The 16,537-nt window shown below is 52.8% G+C and overlaps 2 protein-coding genes across 2 annotated transcripts; one reads left to right on the top strand and one right to left on the bottom strand.

The window, feature by feature from the left end:
* The first annotated feature begins 2,539 nt into the window (after positions 1-2,539).
* Positions 2,540-8,356, top strand: TIMM17A (translocase of inner mitochondrial membrane 17A). The gene is made up of 6 exons (XM_056511169.1): positions 2,540-2,684; positions 4,341-4,440; positions 5,850-5,913; positions 6,665-6,793; positions 7,306-7,416; positions 7,976-8,356. The coding sequence occupies exons 1-6, from the start codon at positions 2,659-2,661 to the stop codon at positions 8,044-8,046; spliced, it is 501 nt and encodes a 166-aa protein (XP_056367144.1). The 5' UTR covers positions 2,540-2,658; the 3' UTR covers positions 8,047-8,356.
* Positions 8,357-9,219: 863 nt separating this feature from the next.
* On the bottom strand, positions 9,220-15,878 carry ADIPOR1 (adiponectin receptor 1). Its single transcript, XM_056511168.1, has 8 exons — positions 15,791-15,878; positions 15,438-15,655; positions 14,663-14,779; positions 13,853-14,024; positions 12,833-13,019; positions 11,639-11,826; positions 10,271-10,464; positions 9,220-9,977 (listed from the first exon to the last, which is right to left on the bottom strand). The coding sequence occupies exons 2-8, from the start codon at positions 15,585-15,587 to the stop codon at positions 9,849-9,851; spliced, it is 1,137 nt and encodes a 378-aa protein (XP_056367143.1). The 5' UTR covers positions 15,588-15,655; positions 15,791-15,878; the 3' UTR covers positions 9,220-9,848.
* Between the last annotated feature and the right edge of the window lie 659 nt (positions 15,879-16,537).

The following is a 16,537-nucleotide window of genomic DNA, read 5'->3' as shown; positions in this document are numbered from 1 at the left end:
ATTCCTGAGTCTCCTCTGCTCCTGGTCCAGGCAGTGCCCTAAGCTTGGGCTTGGCTGGGAGCACCAACTTTCCATTTCCCTAATCTATACAGAAGCTTTACTGGCATGTGGGAGTTCTCCCACAGGGACAGAAAACTGGCTTTTCTTGCAAAGTTTCCAGGCAGCTTCACCCCATGTCCAGCATTTTGTACACTTTTGTAATCCTGCCAGCTTCATCCTGGTTTTCTTCATCCTTTATCATCCTAATATTTACTGCCTGCTCCCAGGCCTCTCTCTGCTTATCCAAGCAAGGAGTTCTTTGGTGTTTTTCAACAAAACAAGCTCCCCTAGGATTTTCCTCAGCCTAATCACTTCCTTCTCTTTCTGGTCCTGCACACAGGCCATCAGGAGCTCCAGGTGAGTCTCCTAGTGCCATGTGTAACAAACTAGACATTCCTCATCCTGACAGGAAGTGTACATTCTTGGTGCATTCCAGAATTTCCTTTATCTCCAGTGCTGCAGTGCCCAGGTCCTGCTCATATCCTTCCTATGATTCACCAGCAGAGCTGAGATTTTTTTCCAGATTGTAGAAGAAACTGGTAGGTTTAGTTTCCAAGTGCACAAACTTGAACAGTGCCATGGTGATTTCCTTCCCATCACTTCTGTTTCCCTGATCCCTCAACCATGGTCTTGGTGCTCACTTGCACTGGGAGGGACACAGCCATTTTCTTCCCCCACTGGCCTCAGAAACAGAATCATGAATGGTTTGGGTTGGAAAGGACCTTAAAGCTCAGCACGTTCCACCCCCTACCCTGGGCAGGGACACCTTCCACTATCCCAGGCTGCTCCAAACCCTGTCCAGCCTGGCCTTGGACTCTTCCAAGGATGAGGCAGCCAGAGCTGCTCTGGGCACCTGCGCCAGGGCCTCACCACCCTCACAGGGAACAGTTTCCTCCCAGTATCCCATCTACTCCCACCATCTGGAAGTGGGAAGCCATTCCCCTTGTACTCCAGCTCTTGATGAAAAGTTTCTCTCCATCTTCCTTGACTCTCCTTCCCTGACACTGCTGCAGCTATGACAGTGCTGAAAGCAACAGAAACCACAGTGAATTTAGTCTTTGGTGTCCATTTGGTGCCATCTTTACCTGAAGAAGCCAAATGAGTGTCTCATTTGTTCCACCTTAATACAGCCCTGGATTTAAGGTACTGTCTGCTCACTTTTCAGGATACAAGGCTAGAAATGTTTGAACATTGTGTGTTTTGGAAGAGAAATTTGAGTTACAGAGTCTGGGGGTGAAAGAAATTAACAGACAGGAGGGTGAACCTAGGTGGGTGTCAGGTTCTTCTTCCAGGGAACAAGAAACAAAAGGAAATGGCCTCAAGTTGCACCAGCAGAGGTTTAGGTTGAATATTGGGAAAATTTCTTCCCTGAAAGGATTGTTCAGTCCTGGCATAGCTGCCCAGGACAGTGGTGGAGGCCCCATCCCTGAAGGATTTACTGGGTTAGTGGTAGTTCCAGGGCAATAGTTGGACTTGATGATCTTAGAAGGCTTTTCCAACCTACAAAAGTCTATTATGCTATTCTATAAATGTCCAACCAGGCGAGGTACAACAGAGCATAATTTTGTGGGGAAATATTCCCACATCAGCAGAAAATCTGGGAGAGAAGCAGGGGACACCCCAAATTTGTTATGGCTTAGAGTGGATGGTCTTACTGTGATTTATCTTGGTCACCACACAGTCCATTTTAACTGGGATATTGGCACAGTTCTGCTAGACCATATTTCACAGGGCTCTTGGGGCTGCAAAAATAAAGCAGCAGAAAGAAACTTTATGTTTTCACCCCAGAATAAGAGGAGCTCTGGATATGTCTGCACTGACTGTCCTTCATGGGCTACCAACAGCTGGACTGGGGATGTGTTTGGGTACACCTGGGCCGTGCTCTGGAGCTGGTTCCAGCCACCACAGTGTGCAATAGTGAAGTGAAGAATCCCAGAACTGCTGGGTTGGAAGGGACCTCCGGAGATCAGCCAGTCTAAGCCCCTTGCACAGGCAGGGTCACCTGGTGGCACAGGAACACTTCAGGTGTTCGGATTATCTGCAGAGAAGAAGACTTTACATCCTCCCTAGGCAGCTGTTCCCCCTCCATGCAAGGAAGTTCTTCCTCACACTGAGGTGGAACTTCTTGGGGTTTAGTTTATGGCCATTGCTTCTCATCCTGTCACTGGTACCGCCGAAAGGAGCCTGGCGCTGTCCCCTGACACCCTCTGGAGATATTTGTCAGGGTTGATGGGATCCCCTCTCAGTTCTCTGGACTAACCCAGCTCCTGCAGTCTGTCCTCATCAGAGAGATGGTCCAGGCCTGTGTGGTTCAGAGCAATGAGATGTGGTGTGGCTGGGCGCACGGGAGCTCTTGGCAGCTCTGAATGCATCAGCCCTGGATTTATCAGGATCCCGCCTCCACAGCACACACCTCGAGACAGGCACTAATGACTATTCCCAAACCGCTGGCCTTGAGGCGCCACAAGACACTCCGGCCTTCACCGCGCCTGTCAATCAGCGCTGGGGGCGGGGCCGGCGCATGGCGCACGCGCAGACACGTCCCGCCCTCCGCTGCCATTGGCCGGCGCGGGGCCGCCGCAGCCAATCGCGCGCGGGGAGGTGGTGGGGCCGAGCAAGATGGAGGAGTACGCTCGCGAGCCCTGGTGAGGGGAGCGGAGCGGGGCGGATCGGGATCGGGATCGGGATCGGGATCGGGATCGGGATCGGGATCGGGATCGGGATCCGCGAACGCCGGGAAGGGGCGGGGAGCGGGGCGGGCGCGCTCTGGGGCCTCTCGCCGTCGGGGGTGCGTGTTGACCTTGCTGGGGCCCCCTGAGGGAGGCGGCGGAGGTGGTGCCGTGGGGGCCGCTGGGCCCGGGGCAGCCTCCCGGAGCGGCGGGGAGCCGGCGGGCCCTGCCGCGCGCTGCTCGTGCGCCGCCGGGGCGGCGGGTGTGCGCTGCCGGTCTCGCCTTCGGCCTGCAGCACCCCCTTGTCAACCAGAGCACTGAGTGCCACATCCACCCATTCCTTGAGCATCTCCAGGAACGGGGATTCCACCGTCTCCTGGGCAGCCCCTTCCAAGGCAGTTAGGGCTGAGGGCTTGTATTAAGATGAGACCGTGTGCAGGCAGGGCAGACAAACAGGAGGTGATGAAGGATGAAGTACACCCCCCTGCTTCCTCAGGCCATATGGGTTTGGGACCTGGATGTAGCTGTCACTGAGGACACTCTGTGGTGACACTTGGGTGAGGATGATATTCTCATGTGCAGGAGCTGGAAGCTGTAGGGGATCCTCAGCAAGGGAAACATGGCATTCCAAGTGAAATTGGAAGTGCTCATCAATGCTGCTGCTTGACAGAAGCACTGAGCTTGCCATGGTGCTCAGATTTGTGACCTGCATTCTGTTTTAGGCTAATTTTTGCATTTTCTGATTATTGGCAGTGCAGGAGTTAAATCACCTGAGTGCTTGGCTGGAAGATCTCAATACAAGTTGAAAGAAACCAAACAACTTTGTTATTTTTTGCTCTGAAATTACCCACAGTGACAACAGAAGTTAATGGCATCTTAAAGCTCACCTAATTTAGTGCTTTGGTTTAGGGTTGCAAGGCTCCAGTTCTTGGCAGAGGTTCTGAACCCCAAATTAAGGCTCCCCTGGCAGGTACTGACAGCCTGTGCTGCAGGAAGGTGCATCTATGCAAAGTTTTCCTGGCTGCTCTGTGGAGCTGGAGCAGGAGTTGTTGGTGCTGTACCTCCGAGGGGTTCTCTGGTTTGTTTGAATGGACTTCAAAGATCCAGGATGCATCAGGAAAAGCCTTTCCAGCTCAGTAAAGATGACTTTGAAGTCTTAAATAAACAGAACTAATGAAAAGGGTGAGTGATTCAAGAAAACACATCTTGTGCCAACTGGGAGCTGAGTCTCGTGGAATTTGCTACCTCAGTTCTCTGTAGGTCAAGAGAAGAATGAGAGCAGGGAATTTAAAGGTATTTACATTATGTAAGTAGGGCAGATCTGGAATTCTGCAGGAGTTTGCCACGATGAAAATATGTCTCTCTGCCTCATGTGAGGAGTTCAGGCGTTTCATATTTGGTACTTCCCACTCCAGGGAAGTGGGCCAGGAGACTCTGGCAAAGGTTGAGTTTGTTTTGCTGTAATATTCTTGTTTTTTTGTTGCTGCTTGCTCAGTGAGCTGGATATGAACAGAACAGCCACCAGGCTCGATCTTCACCCCAGTTATACCAGTGCCAAAGTGCTGGATCCATCCCACTCGCACCATTTAACATGATGGGATTTAATATTTTCATCTCTATTTTTCTTTCCAGTCCCTGGAGGATAGTGGATGACTGTGGAGGGGCCTTCACCATGGGGGCCATAGGAGGGGGCATTTTCCAGGCTATCAAAGGCTTCCGAAATTCCCCAGTGGTGAGTAAAACCCCCTGAAGGTGCATTGCAGTCTTGCCTCCACTGCCATCCCCTAGGGAGCTCAGCAGTGCAGGGAAGGGTGATAAATCCCTGTGCAGGGAGCAGGGCTGATTAAAGACCTGTACATTGCTAAACCAGACCATGGGAGTCTGTCCTGGCTCAAGATCTGTGGGGGTTCATCTTTTGGAATAAAATTGCTGCTTCCCTGTTTGCTCTGGTGGCCTCAGTGGGCCACTGGTAGCTTGTTCCTCCCTAACTGATGAATGTTTCCCTCAGGATGGAGAAGTGCAGCAGGAAAGCTCTATCTTGGCTGATCTCCTGCCTGTGCTTATGTCTGCATGGGGGGACATGAAGCCTGGGCTCTCCTTTCTCTCCTAGCCTTTCCCTTTCTTTTAAAACATGGAACAACTCAAAGAAAGAATCTTTTTCTCCTTCAGATTTATATTAAAGGGTATAATTTTCTTTAGTCAATCTATTATTTAATCATTGCTCCTTTTATTTACTCCATTTTTTAATGCTCAGGTTTGGTTTCAATGCAGGAGTGAGTAAACATGGAAGTGAAGTTTTGCTAATGCAAGTCAGTTTTCACTTTCAGGATATCTGCTGTAAAATTCTGGCTATAAACCCATTGCAGAGACATTTGATAAATTAAGATTCAATTGCTGCTTGAACATTGGTTTTAAAATTTCTCTGACTTCATATATAAGGTGTTTTTGATGTTACTCTGACAGTAAGCTGTTGGTTTGAGGTGGGTTTAATAAATAACTGTTTCCAAACTAGTCAGATCCTGCAGACACTTTACTTAAAAAGCACTATGTGCTTAATTAGATTCTTAATTTTACTTGCTAAATATACCTATCCCCACTTCTGAGTGATTGTAACAAAAATAAAACTTGGTGGATATTCTTTAAATTGTGTTAAAATGTGGGAAAATGTGTAATTGTTCTGTGGGATCCTGGTGATGTGCTGAGTATTGGACTCTGGAAGGCTCAGCATTATTTTGCTTCTCTTGGCTGCAGAGACACCTGCAGGAATGACAGAACATAGGACAGCTAGTGGGATTGTCCATCAGATAGGATGAAAAAATGATACACGTGAAAAATCACTGCTTATCCTGCTAAAATGTTTCTGTAGTGCCTCCTTCAGTGGCACTGGGCTATTCAGAATGTGAACCCCGATTGTTTCCTGCCTGGTGACTATGATTCCCATCTGTACCTGTGCCCAGTATTGTATGGGAGTAATAAATAGTGAAATAGGTGTAAACCACATTTTGTCTCAGCTTCTCACAGCTGCTGTGTAGGGACAGCTCAGAAATAAATGTGTTGGGCCTGTGGCAGGCTTTTGCAATATAGACTCAGCTTGGCTGTAAGATTTTCCTGTTTTGTTTTAACTGGATTCTCTTATTTTAGGGTGTGAACCACCGTCTGCGGGGCAGTTTGACAGCCATTAAAACCAGAGCTCCACAGCTGGGAGGTAATAATGCATTTTGGGGTTTTGCTGTACAGAATTGACTGTTGTTAGGTCACAGAGTTTGGGAATGTAACATGGTGCAGCTGCACTGACACCTGAGCTGAGTCTCAGCAGATTTGTTCCCCAAGCAATGGGTAAATACAGTTCTGATGTATCCAAAATGAGTTTGGTTGGGGAGGAAACAGTCTGTGTTCCTGGAGTGATAAACTAGCAGTAATAACTGGTCTTAAACAGCAGAGCTTCCTGGAACCTCTTCATGTTAGGGAGGGGGTTAAGATAAAACTAACTCATTACAAGAAATGATCCAGCTTGGATCAAAAATAGAACTTGGAGGTGTCCATGCATGTGCTGTAGGATGCCAAACTCCTGGGGCCATAGGAGCAGGGTTGGGTGAGGTGTGAGGTGTGACATGACCGTGCATCCTCTGTCAGGAAATATGTTAAAAAGGGGTAAATCTCGGAGTTCCCTTAGCTAATCTGACTTTGTTAGGATGAAAGTTCCATTTTAATCACAGTTTGATAAATTTTCTGTAGTTAATTGTAGATTAGTGAGATGATACATAAAATGAGAGGAGGGGGGATGATGACATGTCAAGTTGGAAATTTTCCTGTATTGATTTTAACCTGTATTTGACTCTTTATGAGTTGGAATTTAGTTCATGTCTGAAAGGGAGCACAGTAACACCACAGCATCTTGTGCAGCACAACTGGCTTCTCTGCTCTCTCCAAAGTGGCTTTGGTTTGATTTGGAACAGGGAGCTTTGCTGTCTGGGGTGGTCTGTTCTCCATGATTGACTGCAGTATGGTCAGAATGAGAGGGAAGGAAGATCCCTGGAATTCCATCACGAGTGGAGCCCTGACTGGAGCCATTTTAGCTGCAAGAAGTAAGAAACTGGGGATATCAGTCGAAAATCTATTCTCTAAATGTACAGTTCTCGTTGTTATGTCAAAGCAACAGTCTGTGACACCCAAATTGGAATTTGCTGTCTCAGATGTTGAAAAATAATCTGAAACTTTTCTCCTGTGCGGTAATAATCATGTTCCTGGTGTTCTTTGAAGGGAGGATGGTGGGAGTTACCTAGGAATTATCCTTTAATGCAGGTTAATGGATGCAAAATTACTTCTCTGAGCCTGCTTTAGGAGAGATTAAGGCATGAAGAGGGTGGTGAGGCCCTGACACAGGTTACCCAGAGAAGCTGTGGCTTCCCCATGCCTGGAAGTGTCCAAGGCCAGGCTGGCTGGGGCTTGAAGCAGTCTGGGATAGTGTCCCTGCCCATGGTAGGGGGTGGAACAAAATGATCTTTAAGGTCCCTTCCAGCCTAAACCATCCTGGGATTCACTGGATTCTAACATGTAGCAAAGAAACAAAGTGTTGGTTTGTATTTTTCATTTCCAGACGGCCCTGTTGCCATGGTTGGATCTGCTGCCATGGGAGGAATTCTCCTGGCCCTGATTGAAGGAGCTGGAATTCTGCTGACGAGATTTGCCTCCACACAGTTCCCAAATGGTGAGGAGCAGCAGAGGATGTGTCATAAGGATTTGCTTTGCAGATGTGCCCCTGGACACAGGGGAGCACCTTGCACAGCATAGTTTTCCTAAAATCTGGAGAGGACAAGGTCCTGGAGTGACAGGATAAGGTCCTGGAGTGACAGGATAAGGGGGAATGGTCTTCCCACTGCTAGAAGGCAGGGTGGGATGAGATATTAGGAAGAAATTCCTCCCTATGAGGGTGATGAGGCCCTGGCCCGGGTTGCCAGAGAAGCTGTGGCTGCCCCAGTCCTGGCATGGAATTCCATGGCCAGGTTGGACAGGGCTTGGAGCAACCTGGGGTGGAGGAAGGTGTCTGTGCCCATGGCAGGGGGTAGATAATCTTTAAAGTCTCTTCCAACCCAACCAGTCTGTGATTCTATGCAACTTTTGAAACTTTTTATGAAACCCAAACAATTCCAGGATTTATGATTAATTTAAGAGGTATTTATATAAACAAACCAGCTGAGAATTCTTTTAATAGGAAGACTCTCCTGCATTTTGGTATTTATTTGCCTTTTCCCATGTCCCTGTTCCAGGCCCACAGTTGTCAGAGGATCCATCCCAGCTCCAGCCACCCCCGTTCAGTGACTACCGACAGTACCAATGATGGTCCCCTGCCGCCTTCTCCTCCTCCTCCTCCACCTCCTCCTTCTCCTTTCTCCCTTCTCTTTTCTCCCTTCTCCTTCTCCTTCTCCTTCTCTTCCCTGTTCCTGAGCGGTCCCACCTGGAGGATGCAGAGAAGATTTGTACTTACACCAGTGGTTGTCCCTTATACACCATGCCAGGAGGACCTGCAGCATTTCTCAATGTCGAACTGCTCAGGAGAACTTTTAGAAAGAAAATCTATTTATTCCTGATATATTCCATTGCTGTAATGTTACATGTCTGGTAGAATACAAGGAGGTTTGAGACAAGGACCAGAGTCTTGTCATCCTTTGGACACAGACTGGAGTGAAAGTCTTGGATTCTCCTCTGGGATGTCTCACCTGCAGTGAACACAGCTGGAATGTAGCCTCTTCCCTGCTGGATTTCGGTTATGGGGCTGGAGGGGGAAGCATTTCACCTGCTGCCAGTGCAGCCTCCTGCTTTTCATCTGCAATCCTGGCCTGAGCAGAGTTACCACATCTGCTCTGTGGTTTTGTCCTTAAACTCCAGCTGTGGAAGCCCTTCCTTCTTGCCAGCAGTTACAAAATCTCATCCAGGGAGGTTTTCTGTTGTAACTTGTTAATTAACTCATTGAAGCTTTTGCTTGCTGGCAGTTCCTGATAAAATATCCAGCCTGGGGGATTTCCAGAGCTAGGCCACATCCAAATAGCTCAGCAAAAGGACACCCCCACCTCTGGGGGATGGCAAGCAGAGGTGGCACAGGAGCTTCAGTGGCTCTGCTTACACTTCTTCACCCGTAGGTCAGGCAAGGGCCTTCAGCTGCCTGAGCTGGGCTTAACTGTGCTGGTGTCTGCCCCTCCAGACTGCCTGACAGTCACTGTCCCCTGTGCACCAGGAGAAGCCTCTGACTGGGGCATGGTCCTGCACTGCCCCGACCCCAGCCAGGCTGTGACACCTCTCCTGAGCCCCCAGGACAGTCACAGCCCCAGAACTGTCACCAGACAGGCCTGGGTTTCCTGCCCTGTCATCACACAACACCCCAATTTCCTGTTTTATTCCAGCCCAGTCCAGAGTCCACCACAGCTGGAGGGATCCCACTGGGTGCTCCTGCCCTGCTCCTGGGGTGCCCAGAGTCCTCTCTTCCCCCACCCCAAAAATGACACGGACACAGCAGTGACACTGAACTATTGACCTTTTTATTTCAATCAGCTACAGCAGCTCTACATTCCCTACAACACTGTCCTTCCTCCCTCCTCCTGACAGTGATGGAGCCGAGGACTGCGGTGGCAGCGTTTTGTCTTAAAGCTTAGTATTAAATATTAAATATTCTTTCATTTATGTTTACATTACTTTGTCAAGGAAAACAAAACAAAACAGACAATTAAAACTTTAAATTACATGAGTATGTGCCTGTGCCTGGGGCTGCCCCAGCCAGGCACTGCTGTGGGGAGATATGCAAAACCTCTGGTGCGTGAGGAGCAGGATGTGCTCGGTGTGTGGGAGCAGGGAGCTGTTCCCTGTGCTGTCAGAGCAGCAGGGGATCCCAGTGCAGCTAAAACACTGTCTGAAGGAGTCGGGAGCCCCCTGCAGCCCCAGCGCAGTGCAAGGGGAAGGGGGTGAGGATTTGGTCAACAACTTTGCTAAAGGATTTATCCATTTCTTATTTGTTTTGTTTCTTAAAAAAAAAAAACCATCAAAAACCAACAAACCAACAACCCCAAATGGTTTTGAGTCTTCCTTTGATTTTAGCAAAGACAAGAGTTTAAAAAGCACTTAGGAAGCTTGTACTAAAACCAGGCGCTCTCAGAGGAGAGAGTCATCTGTGCAACCCCCTTCCAGGCCGTAACGGAATTCCTGCAGGTTGGACACCCCATAGAAGTGGACAAAGGCTGCAGCCACCACCAGCACGTGGAAGATCTGATGAGACTGGAACTGCAGGGAAGCAAAAAGAAGCCTTTAGACCAGACCAAAGGGGACAGCAACACCAACAACACCTCCTCCTCTTCTTCCTCGCTGCTCCAGGACTGTCCTCTGCCCTCTACTCTCCGCTCTGTCGCACCCAGCAGCGATTCCTACCCTGTACTTTGCCCTTCCCACACACAGAACCCATTCAAGGTCTGCCTGCCAGCATGTGCTAAGGCACAGCCAGACACCTCCAGCCCCTCAATGTCCCCTCCCCAGACTGCAGAGCTGCTCTCAGACAGCCCCTTCACCCCCACACTCACCCAGATGTCAAACTTGCCCGGGAAGAAGCGCTCAGGGATGCGGGCAGCATAGAGCCCCGCGCCCGTGATGTACATCACAGCCATGAGGAAGAACCAGCCCATCTGCCCCACCGTGGTGGCCTTCACAAAGCCCTCGGCGATGGTGAAGTGCATGGTGGGCACGACCCCGCTCAGTCCCAGCCCCAGGAACACGCCTGCGGCCCAGAGAGGAGGTCAGGGAAAACAGCTCAGTGTGGAGGGGGAGCTGCTCCTCCCACCCACTCCCCTTGATCCCTCATCCTGTGCTATGGAAGCAGCTTTTCTTCACTCAGTTCACAGAGGATCTTGAGCTGGAAAGGACCCATAAGGATCATTGTGTCCAGCTATTGGCCCTGCACTGGAGACCCCCAAACAATCCCACCCGGTGCCTGAAAGTGCTATCCAAACACTCCTTAAACTTCCCCAGTCCTCATGGCACTTATCCTTCACAAAATAAGGGACCCACAGCTCCACATCCCAGACAAACCATCCCTGTGCTTGTGGGTAGAACCCACCCAGTGTTTCTCATGCAGGGCTGCAGCAGCTCCCGCTCCTGGCTATGGGAATGGACATTTTGGAAGGTGCCAGCCCTTTGGATCACACCAGGAACACAGCCACCCCTTCCAGGAAAGTAATTTCTTGCAGCTCCTGAGGAAGGAGCTCAGCAGCTGAAATGTTCAACTCTGGCCTCTGCTGACTTGGCAGAGAACAAGTGACACCATGGTGACACTGGCCTGGAGAGGCTCTGGGTGGCACTCAGCTGGATCCTTCTCATGCTGGGGGCACAGGATGGAGTGGGGAGGAGCCATGGGGACGTGAGTTCTGCCTGCCCCCTGCCCTCACCTGAGGGCTCTCAGGTGGCCTCTGTCTCAGCATGGTCTTTCCTCACTCATGTAGCCATACATGAGACATTTGCTTCAGGACCCCTAGGAGTTGGGGAGGGAGGTGTCTCCTGGTGCTCAGTGAGTGCTGTGGGGGTAAATTGGGGTGTGGGGCTGGAGGCCTCCCACTCCACCCCCAGGTAGGCAGGGACCAGCCAGTGTGTCCCTGGCAGGGAAGAGCTCAGGAATGCCTTCCTCCTCCACCTCAGCTGCAGATTCCTGCTGCTAAACTGCTTCCTGGAGAAGTCAGAAAAGGCACAGCCCCAGCCCGCCCAAGGCTATTTTTAAACTCCGAACCTCAGGCTCTGCTCAGGAGATGAATCCCCAGCACAGCAAGAGAAGGCAGGAGGCCACTCCCTGCAGTAGTGTGCTGCTCTGGGGGAATGAATCCTGCAGGTGCCCACAGCTTCTCCCAAATGGGATCTGCCCAAAGTGCCTCCCAGTACTTGGGGGAGGAGGGAGCTCCTACCTGCTCTGGTCTGCCTGTGCTTGGGGGTTGCAAATCGGTCCCACTGTGCCACAATGATGGCAGAGATACCCAAGACACAGACGATGGAGAGGTAGATGAGTCTTGGCTGTGGGGAGCAGTAGAACGAGTAGTAGAGCCACGGGACGAAGCTCCCCATGATCAGCAGTGCAATTCCTGAATAATCCAGCCTGCAGCCAGGGTGCAATGACAGAGAGCCACAGGTGAGCCCCAAAATCCACCCCCTCCATGTGTGGGAACCCTGCAGGCTGCACCTGAGTGGAGTCACTGGGTAGGAGGGATGTGCTGGGATCCCATCAGGGCAGGTGTGACAGGAGAAAGGGCCTGGGCACAGTGCAAATGCTAATAAGGGGCAAGAGGAGGCTGGAGCTCAAACCAGCGGGAACAAATCCCTGTGCACATGGATCTATGATCCTCCACTCATCTCACCACTGAAACACAGCCCCTGCACTGCCCACACTGCCTTCCCAGGAACACAAGGGCATTCCTGCTGGATTTGCTCTGGAGACAGGATCCCATGGGATCTCTGAGGGTTGTGCAAAGGGGATAAGCAGGATTCCCAGCAAGCAGCACCCAAAAAATTCCTTTAACAGCCATGTGGGAGCAGAATGTTATTTGAGAGCCTCACTGCAAAGGCTGACGGGAGCTTAACACTTGGAGCAGCCCAGGAAGAGGCACAAACCACTGACCAGCCTTCTCACTCTGCTGGGAATCCTGTTTGTGTTCCTTCTTTGCATTTGGTTTCAGTCTAAACTGAATCCAAAACAGAGGTTTTTAAAAGCATCCAGTAAACTGGGACCTGCCAAACTGGCCATGGTCCCCAGCTGCTCAGTGAGAATGAGATCCCTCCTCAGTTCAGCGCTGTGAGAGACACAGAGTCTGTTCCCTTGGGAGCACAAAGGCCGTTTTCTTGGGAGCCAAGATCCTGTTCCCTTGGGAGCTGCAGGGTCCCAGGATCTTTATCATGCACCTGAGGCCCATGACCTGACACATTTAAGGTGCTCAGGCAGAACCCTCCAGAACCCTGCTGTGGTTCTCCTCAGTTCCATGCTGGATTGGGTGGATGCTCCCTTCCCCCAAGGATAAAACATTTGGGAACAGTGCTTTCCAAGAGGAAGTGCTGCAAGAACCCAAAACCTCCCAGGAGACCACACAACCACATTCATGCTGACTCACTTCGAAAAAGTCCGCGAGACCTTCTCCGAGTGACAGTAGACAGTGTGGAAAAGCCAGGAGAAGCTGAGGCACAGCACTGCTCCCAGGAAGAACATTCCAAACACCACTTTCTCTTGGAGAGGAGCCATAAAGTACATGTTGGGACGCAGCATGGTCAGGATCCCCAGGCAGAGGAACAGAACAAACCCTGCAGGAACCCATGGAGAGGGAAGTCAGGGGGACAGTGGGATAAGAACGGCCCTGGCCATGCTCCTCCATGTATCCCAGGGGTGTTCAGTAACTCACAGTGGGTCCTTGGCTGAGGCCTTTGTTAGTGCAAATGAGAAGGGCTGGGGTCAGGGGAAGGGGCAGGCACAGGGCAAAGAGCTGCTGAGCTGCTGTGTTTCACAGGGCCATGGAAACAGGACTCGTTTAGGTGGGAGGGGACCTTAAACCTCACTACATTCCACCCCCTGCCATAGGCAGGGACACCTTCCATGATCCCAGGTTGCTCCTACCTGGCCTTGGACACTGCTAGGGATGGGGCAGCCACAGCTTCTCTGGTCAACCTGGGCCAGGGCCTCACTTTCCTCACAGGGAGGAATTTCTTCCAATATCCCATCTAACCCTACCCTCTGGCAGTGGGAAGCCATTCCCCCTTATCCTGTGACTCTTGGCTCTTGTTCAAAGCTCTCTTGGAGCCCCTTTAAATACTGGAAGGGGCTCTAACACCCCCCTGAAGCTTTCTCTTCTTCAGGCAAAGTATTCCTAGCATTCCCAGCCTGTCTCCACAGCAGAAGAGCTCCAGCCCTCAGAGTATCTCTGTCGCCTCCTCTGGACTAACTTCAGAGGAATATACTGAGGCTTCCCTGTTTTGCCACATTTCACCACCCCACTCCTGCAGTGGCTGAGCCCAGCCCTGGTCCCTCTCTCCCAAGGGGATCCAGGAGCTCCAGGCACTCCATGTCTGATCCTCCTGGCACGGAGCCCCCTCTGACCCTAATGCAGCCCCAGGGCTGCCCCTTCCCCGCGGTCAGTCACCCAGCAGATGTGTCCAGATGTTGCCCGTCTCGGTGTGTATCCGGAAGATGCTGCGGAAGCAGGCGCGGAAGGAGGGCATGGGGGGCCGGTGCCCGTGCAGGAGGTAATCGTTGTCCTTGAGCCAGTCGGGCAGGACATCGTACGGGATCACGCGCCAGCGTCCTTCCCACACCTGCAGCACACCAGGGGTCAGGGCAGCCCAGAGCCCCAGTCCACAGGGATCCCAGTCCTGGGATGCTCCCTGGGGAGAGGAAGTTTGGCTTCTCCAACATCAGGTGCCCTGTGGGACCCTGTAAGGCACCCACCCATGTCCTGCACTTTGCTCCCCACAACCGTCCAGGGAGTGATTTTACCCCCACCTCAGTTCCCACAATGATTGATCCCCAGGCCCCGAAGGGAGTGATTCTAGGACGCCCCCAGGGAGTCAGGGGCGATTAATATTCTGAGCTTTAACCCTTCCACATCCACAGACTGTTCCCTGTGGTAGAAACTCCCATTAGGTCATGGATGAAGCAGAGGAGCCACGGTGACTGCGGGCACCGGCTGACACCCCGGCCAGCACTCGAGCTCCCGGGCCCCACCCAGGCCCGCAGGAACACTGGCATAGCTCCCAGGTCCTCACCCACCATGGCTGGGCCAACCCCCATTCTGGCCATCCCCTTCCCGGGGATGCTGCTGAGAGCAGCCCAGCAGAGCTGGAGCCAGCTGCAGCCACGTGGAGCTTCATCCGACACATCCTGTCACCCCAAACCGGGGGCTGGGGAATCTGCTCTAGAATCAAGACCGCGGGATTGCCGCAGGTTCCTGTACCTTGTACACGAACTCTTCCATCTTCTCCATGGCATGGTGAGCCTGCAGGGGGAGGGTCAGCACCCGCACCACCTCCTCCTCCTCCTCGCGGGCTGCTGGGCACGGCGGCTCCTCGGCCTGCAGGGAGAAGAGCCGGGAGGGAATCGTTCCAGCCCCGGGAGAGGAATCACCCCTGCCCTTCTGAGAGCACCAGGGGTGCTGGCAATCATCCGTCTGAGAGGACGGGCAGGACTCGCTAGTCATCCTCTTTTATGCAACACACTGCTGCCTGACCCATGCCAGGCGGGCTAATCTCAGATTTGTCCTGTCGAAAAACGGGATTACCACCAGGGATTTTCATCCCTACAACCAAGGCTGGAATGGCCGCTCGGCCCAGCCGGGAGACCCGAGCCGGCCAACCCGAGCGCAGGCGGCTCCGAGCTGGGAACGCGCTGGGTCCCACCACAGCTCCCGCTCTCCTCAGCCGGGAAGGGGCTCGGGAAGGTGATTCCCCGCCCTGTGGAAATACTGGAAACAGCCTGGGAACACCCGGCACAGACACCGCGATCCCGGTGACATCCCTGCGAAGGACTATCCCGGCTCCATGCCTGCTCGGCAGGAGCAGAGTTTGGGCCGGCTCGGAACACGGACCGGCCCGAGGAACGACACGGAGCCGTACTCTAGCTATTAATTAATGGGATAATGGGCAGATTCCCGGGATAATCCGCGGGGACGGAGCGAGGAGACTGAGCCAGGCTCTGGATCCCTCCCGCCCGAGGGTCTCGGAGGGGCTCACGCTGGCCGCGCCGGCGGGTCCTTGGTCCCCTTTCTCCTCCAGGAGCGGCCCCAGCTCGGCGAGCTCCAGGTGCGCCCGTTCCCGCTCCCGCTCCCGGCCGGCGGCCGCCAGCCCGCTGCCGGCCCCGGCGGGGGCCTTGCGGGACGCCATCGGGGCGGCGGGTGCGTGCGGTTCCGAGGCAGCTGGTGAAGGTTCCTCCGCGTCCTTCTGCCGCCGCGCTGGGGGGGCGAAGAAGCACAGAGTTACCGGGACCGGGAGGGCCGGCGGCAGGGCTCTCCGCGGCGGGCTGGAAGCAGCGGCCCCGCCCGTCCCGGGCGGCACTCGGACTCCCCGGTCCCCCGCCCGTCCCTCACCGGCCGCTACATCCCGCGGGCAGCGGCAGCGGCACCGGAAGCAACGCTGAGAGAACGGGAACGCGCAGCGCCGCTTCCGCCCCCGGGGCCACGCCCCAAGGGCCTCACCCAGCAAGAAACGCTCGATGATTGGTTAAGAAAACTGTTTGTCTCTCTTTTCTCCCACCCCGCCGGCCGCCGCCCGCTGTGATTGGCCGAGCCGCCTCGCCCAGGTGCCTGCGGAAGGCGCTCTGGCCGCAGCCGCAGCTTTGTGGCTGCGCCTCGGCTGCCCCCTGCTGGCGCCCCGGGGGTCCCGCGGGGGACAGCGCCTCGGGGCGCCCTGAGCCTGCGGTGACGCTGATACCGACTTTAAATTGAATTATCTGCCCCCAGGATGAATTCTCTCACCCTTTGCAAACGTAACTGTCGTAATTCAGCTTCTCCAACCGAAGATGCTTTAATGAAGAAAATAAGCTTGTGTTTCAAGCATTGAGTAACGTCACATCACCAAAAGAAATATGCATTAGGCAGGTAAATAATATGCTTTAGATAGCCGTCTTCATGTAAATTTTACAGTATTTAACCTTTTACCCCTCGGTGTGCTTGATTTGTACCTAGTGTAAAATAAATAATGTTTCCTTTCTAACATGACTCTGTGTTTAGAGAGTTCCTAGAGACCCTGTCATCCATCTGGAATGTCCCTGTGTCCCAATGACCGAGAGCCCCTGCAGCACCACGGATCCCACCTGTGACCATTGGGGACTTCCC

Source organism: Oenanthe melanoleuca, chromosome 26 (assembly GCF_029582105.1).
Source record: "Oenanthe melanoleuca isolate GR-GAL-2019-014 chromosome 26, OMel1.0, whole genome shotgun sequence".
Classification (NCBI taxonomy): domain Eukaryota; kingdom Metazoa; phylum Chordata; class Aves; order Passeriformes; family Muscicapidae; genus Oenanthe; species Oenanthe melanoleuca.
Note: the sequence above shows the minus strand (reverse complement) of the source record. Positions and strands in the feature narration are given on the sequence as shown.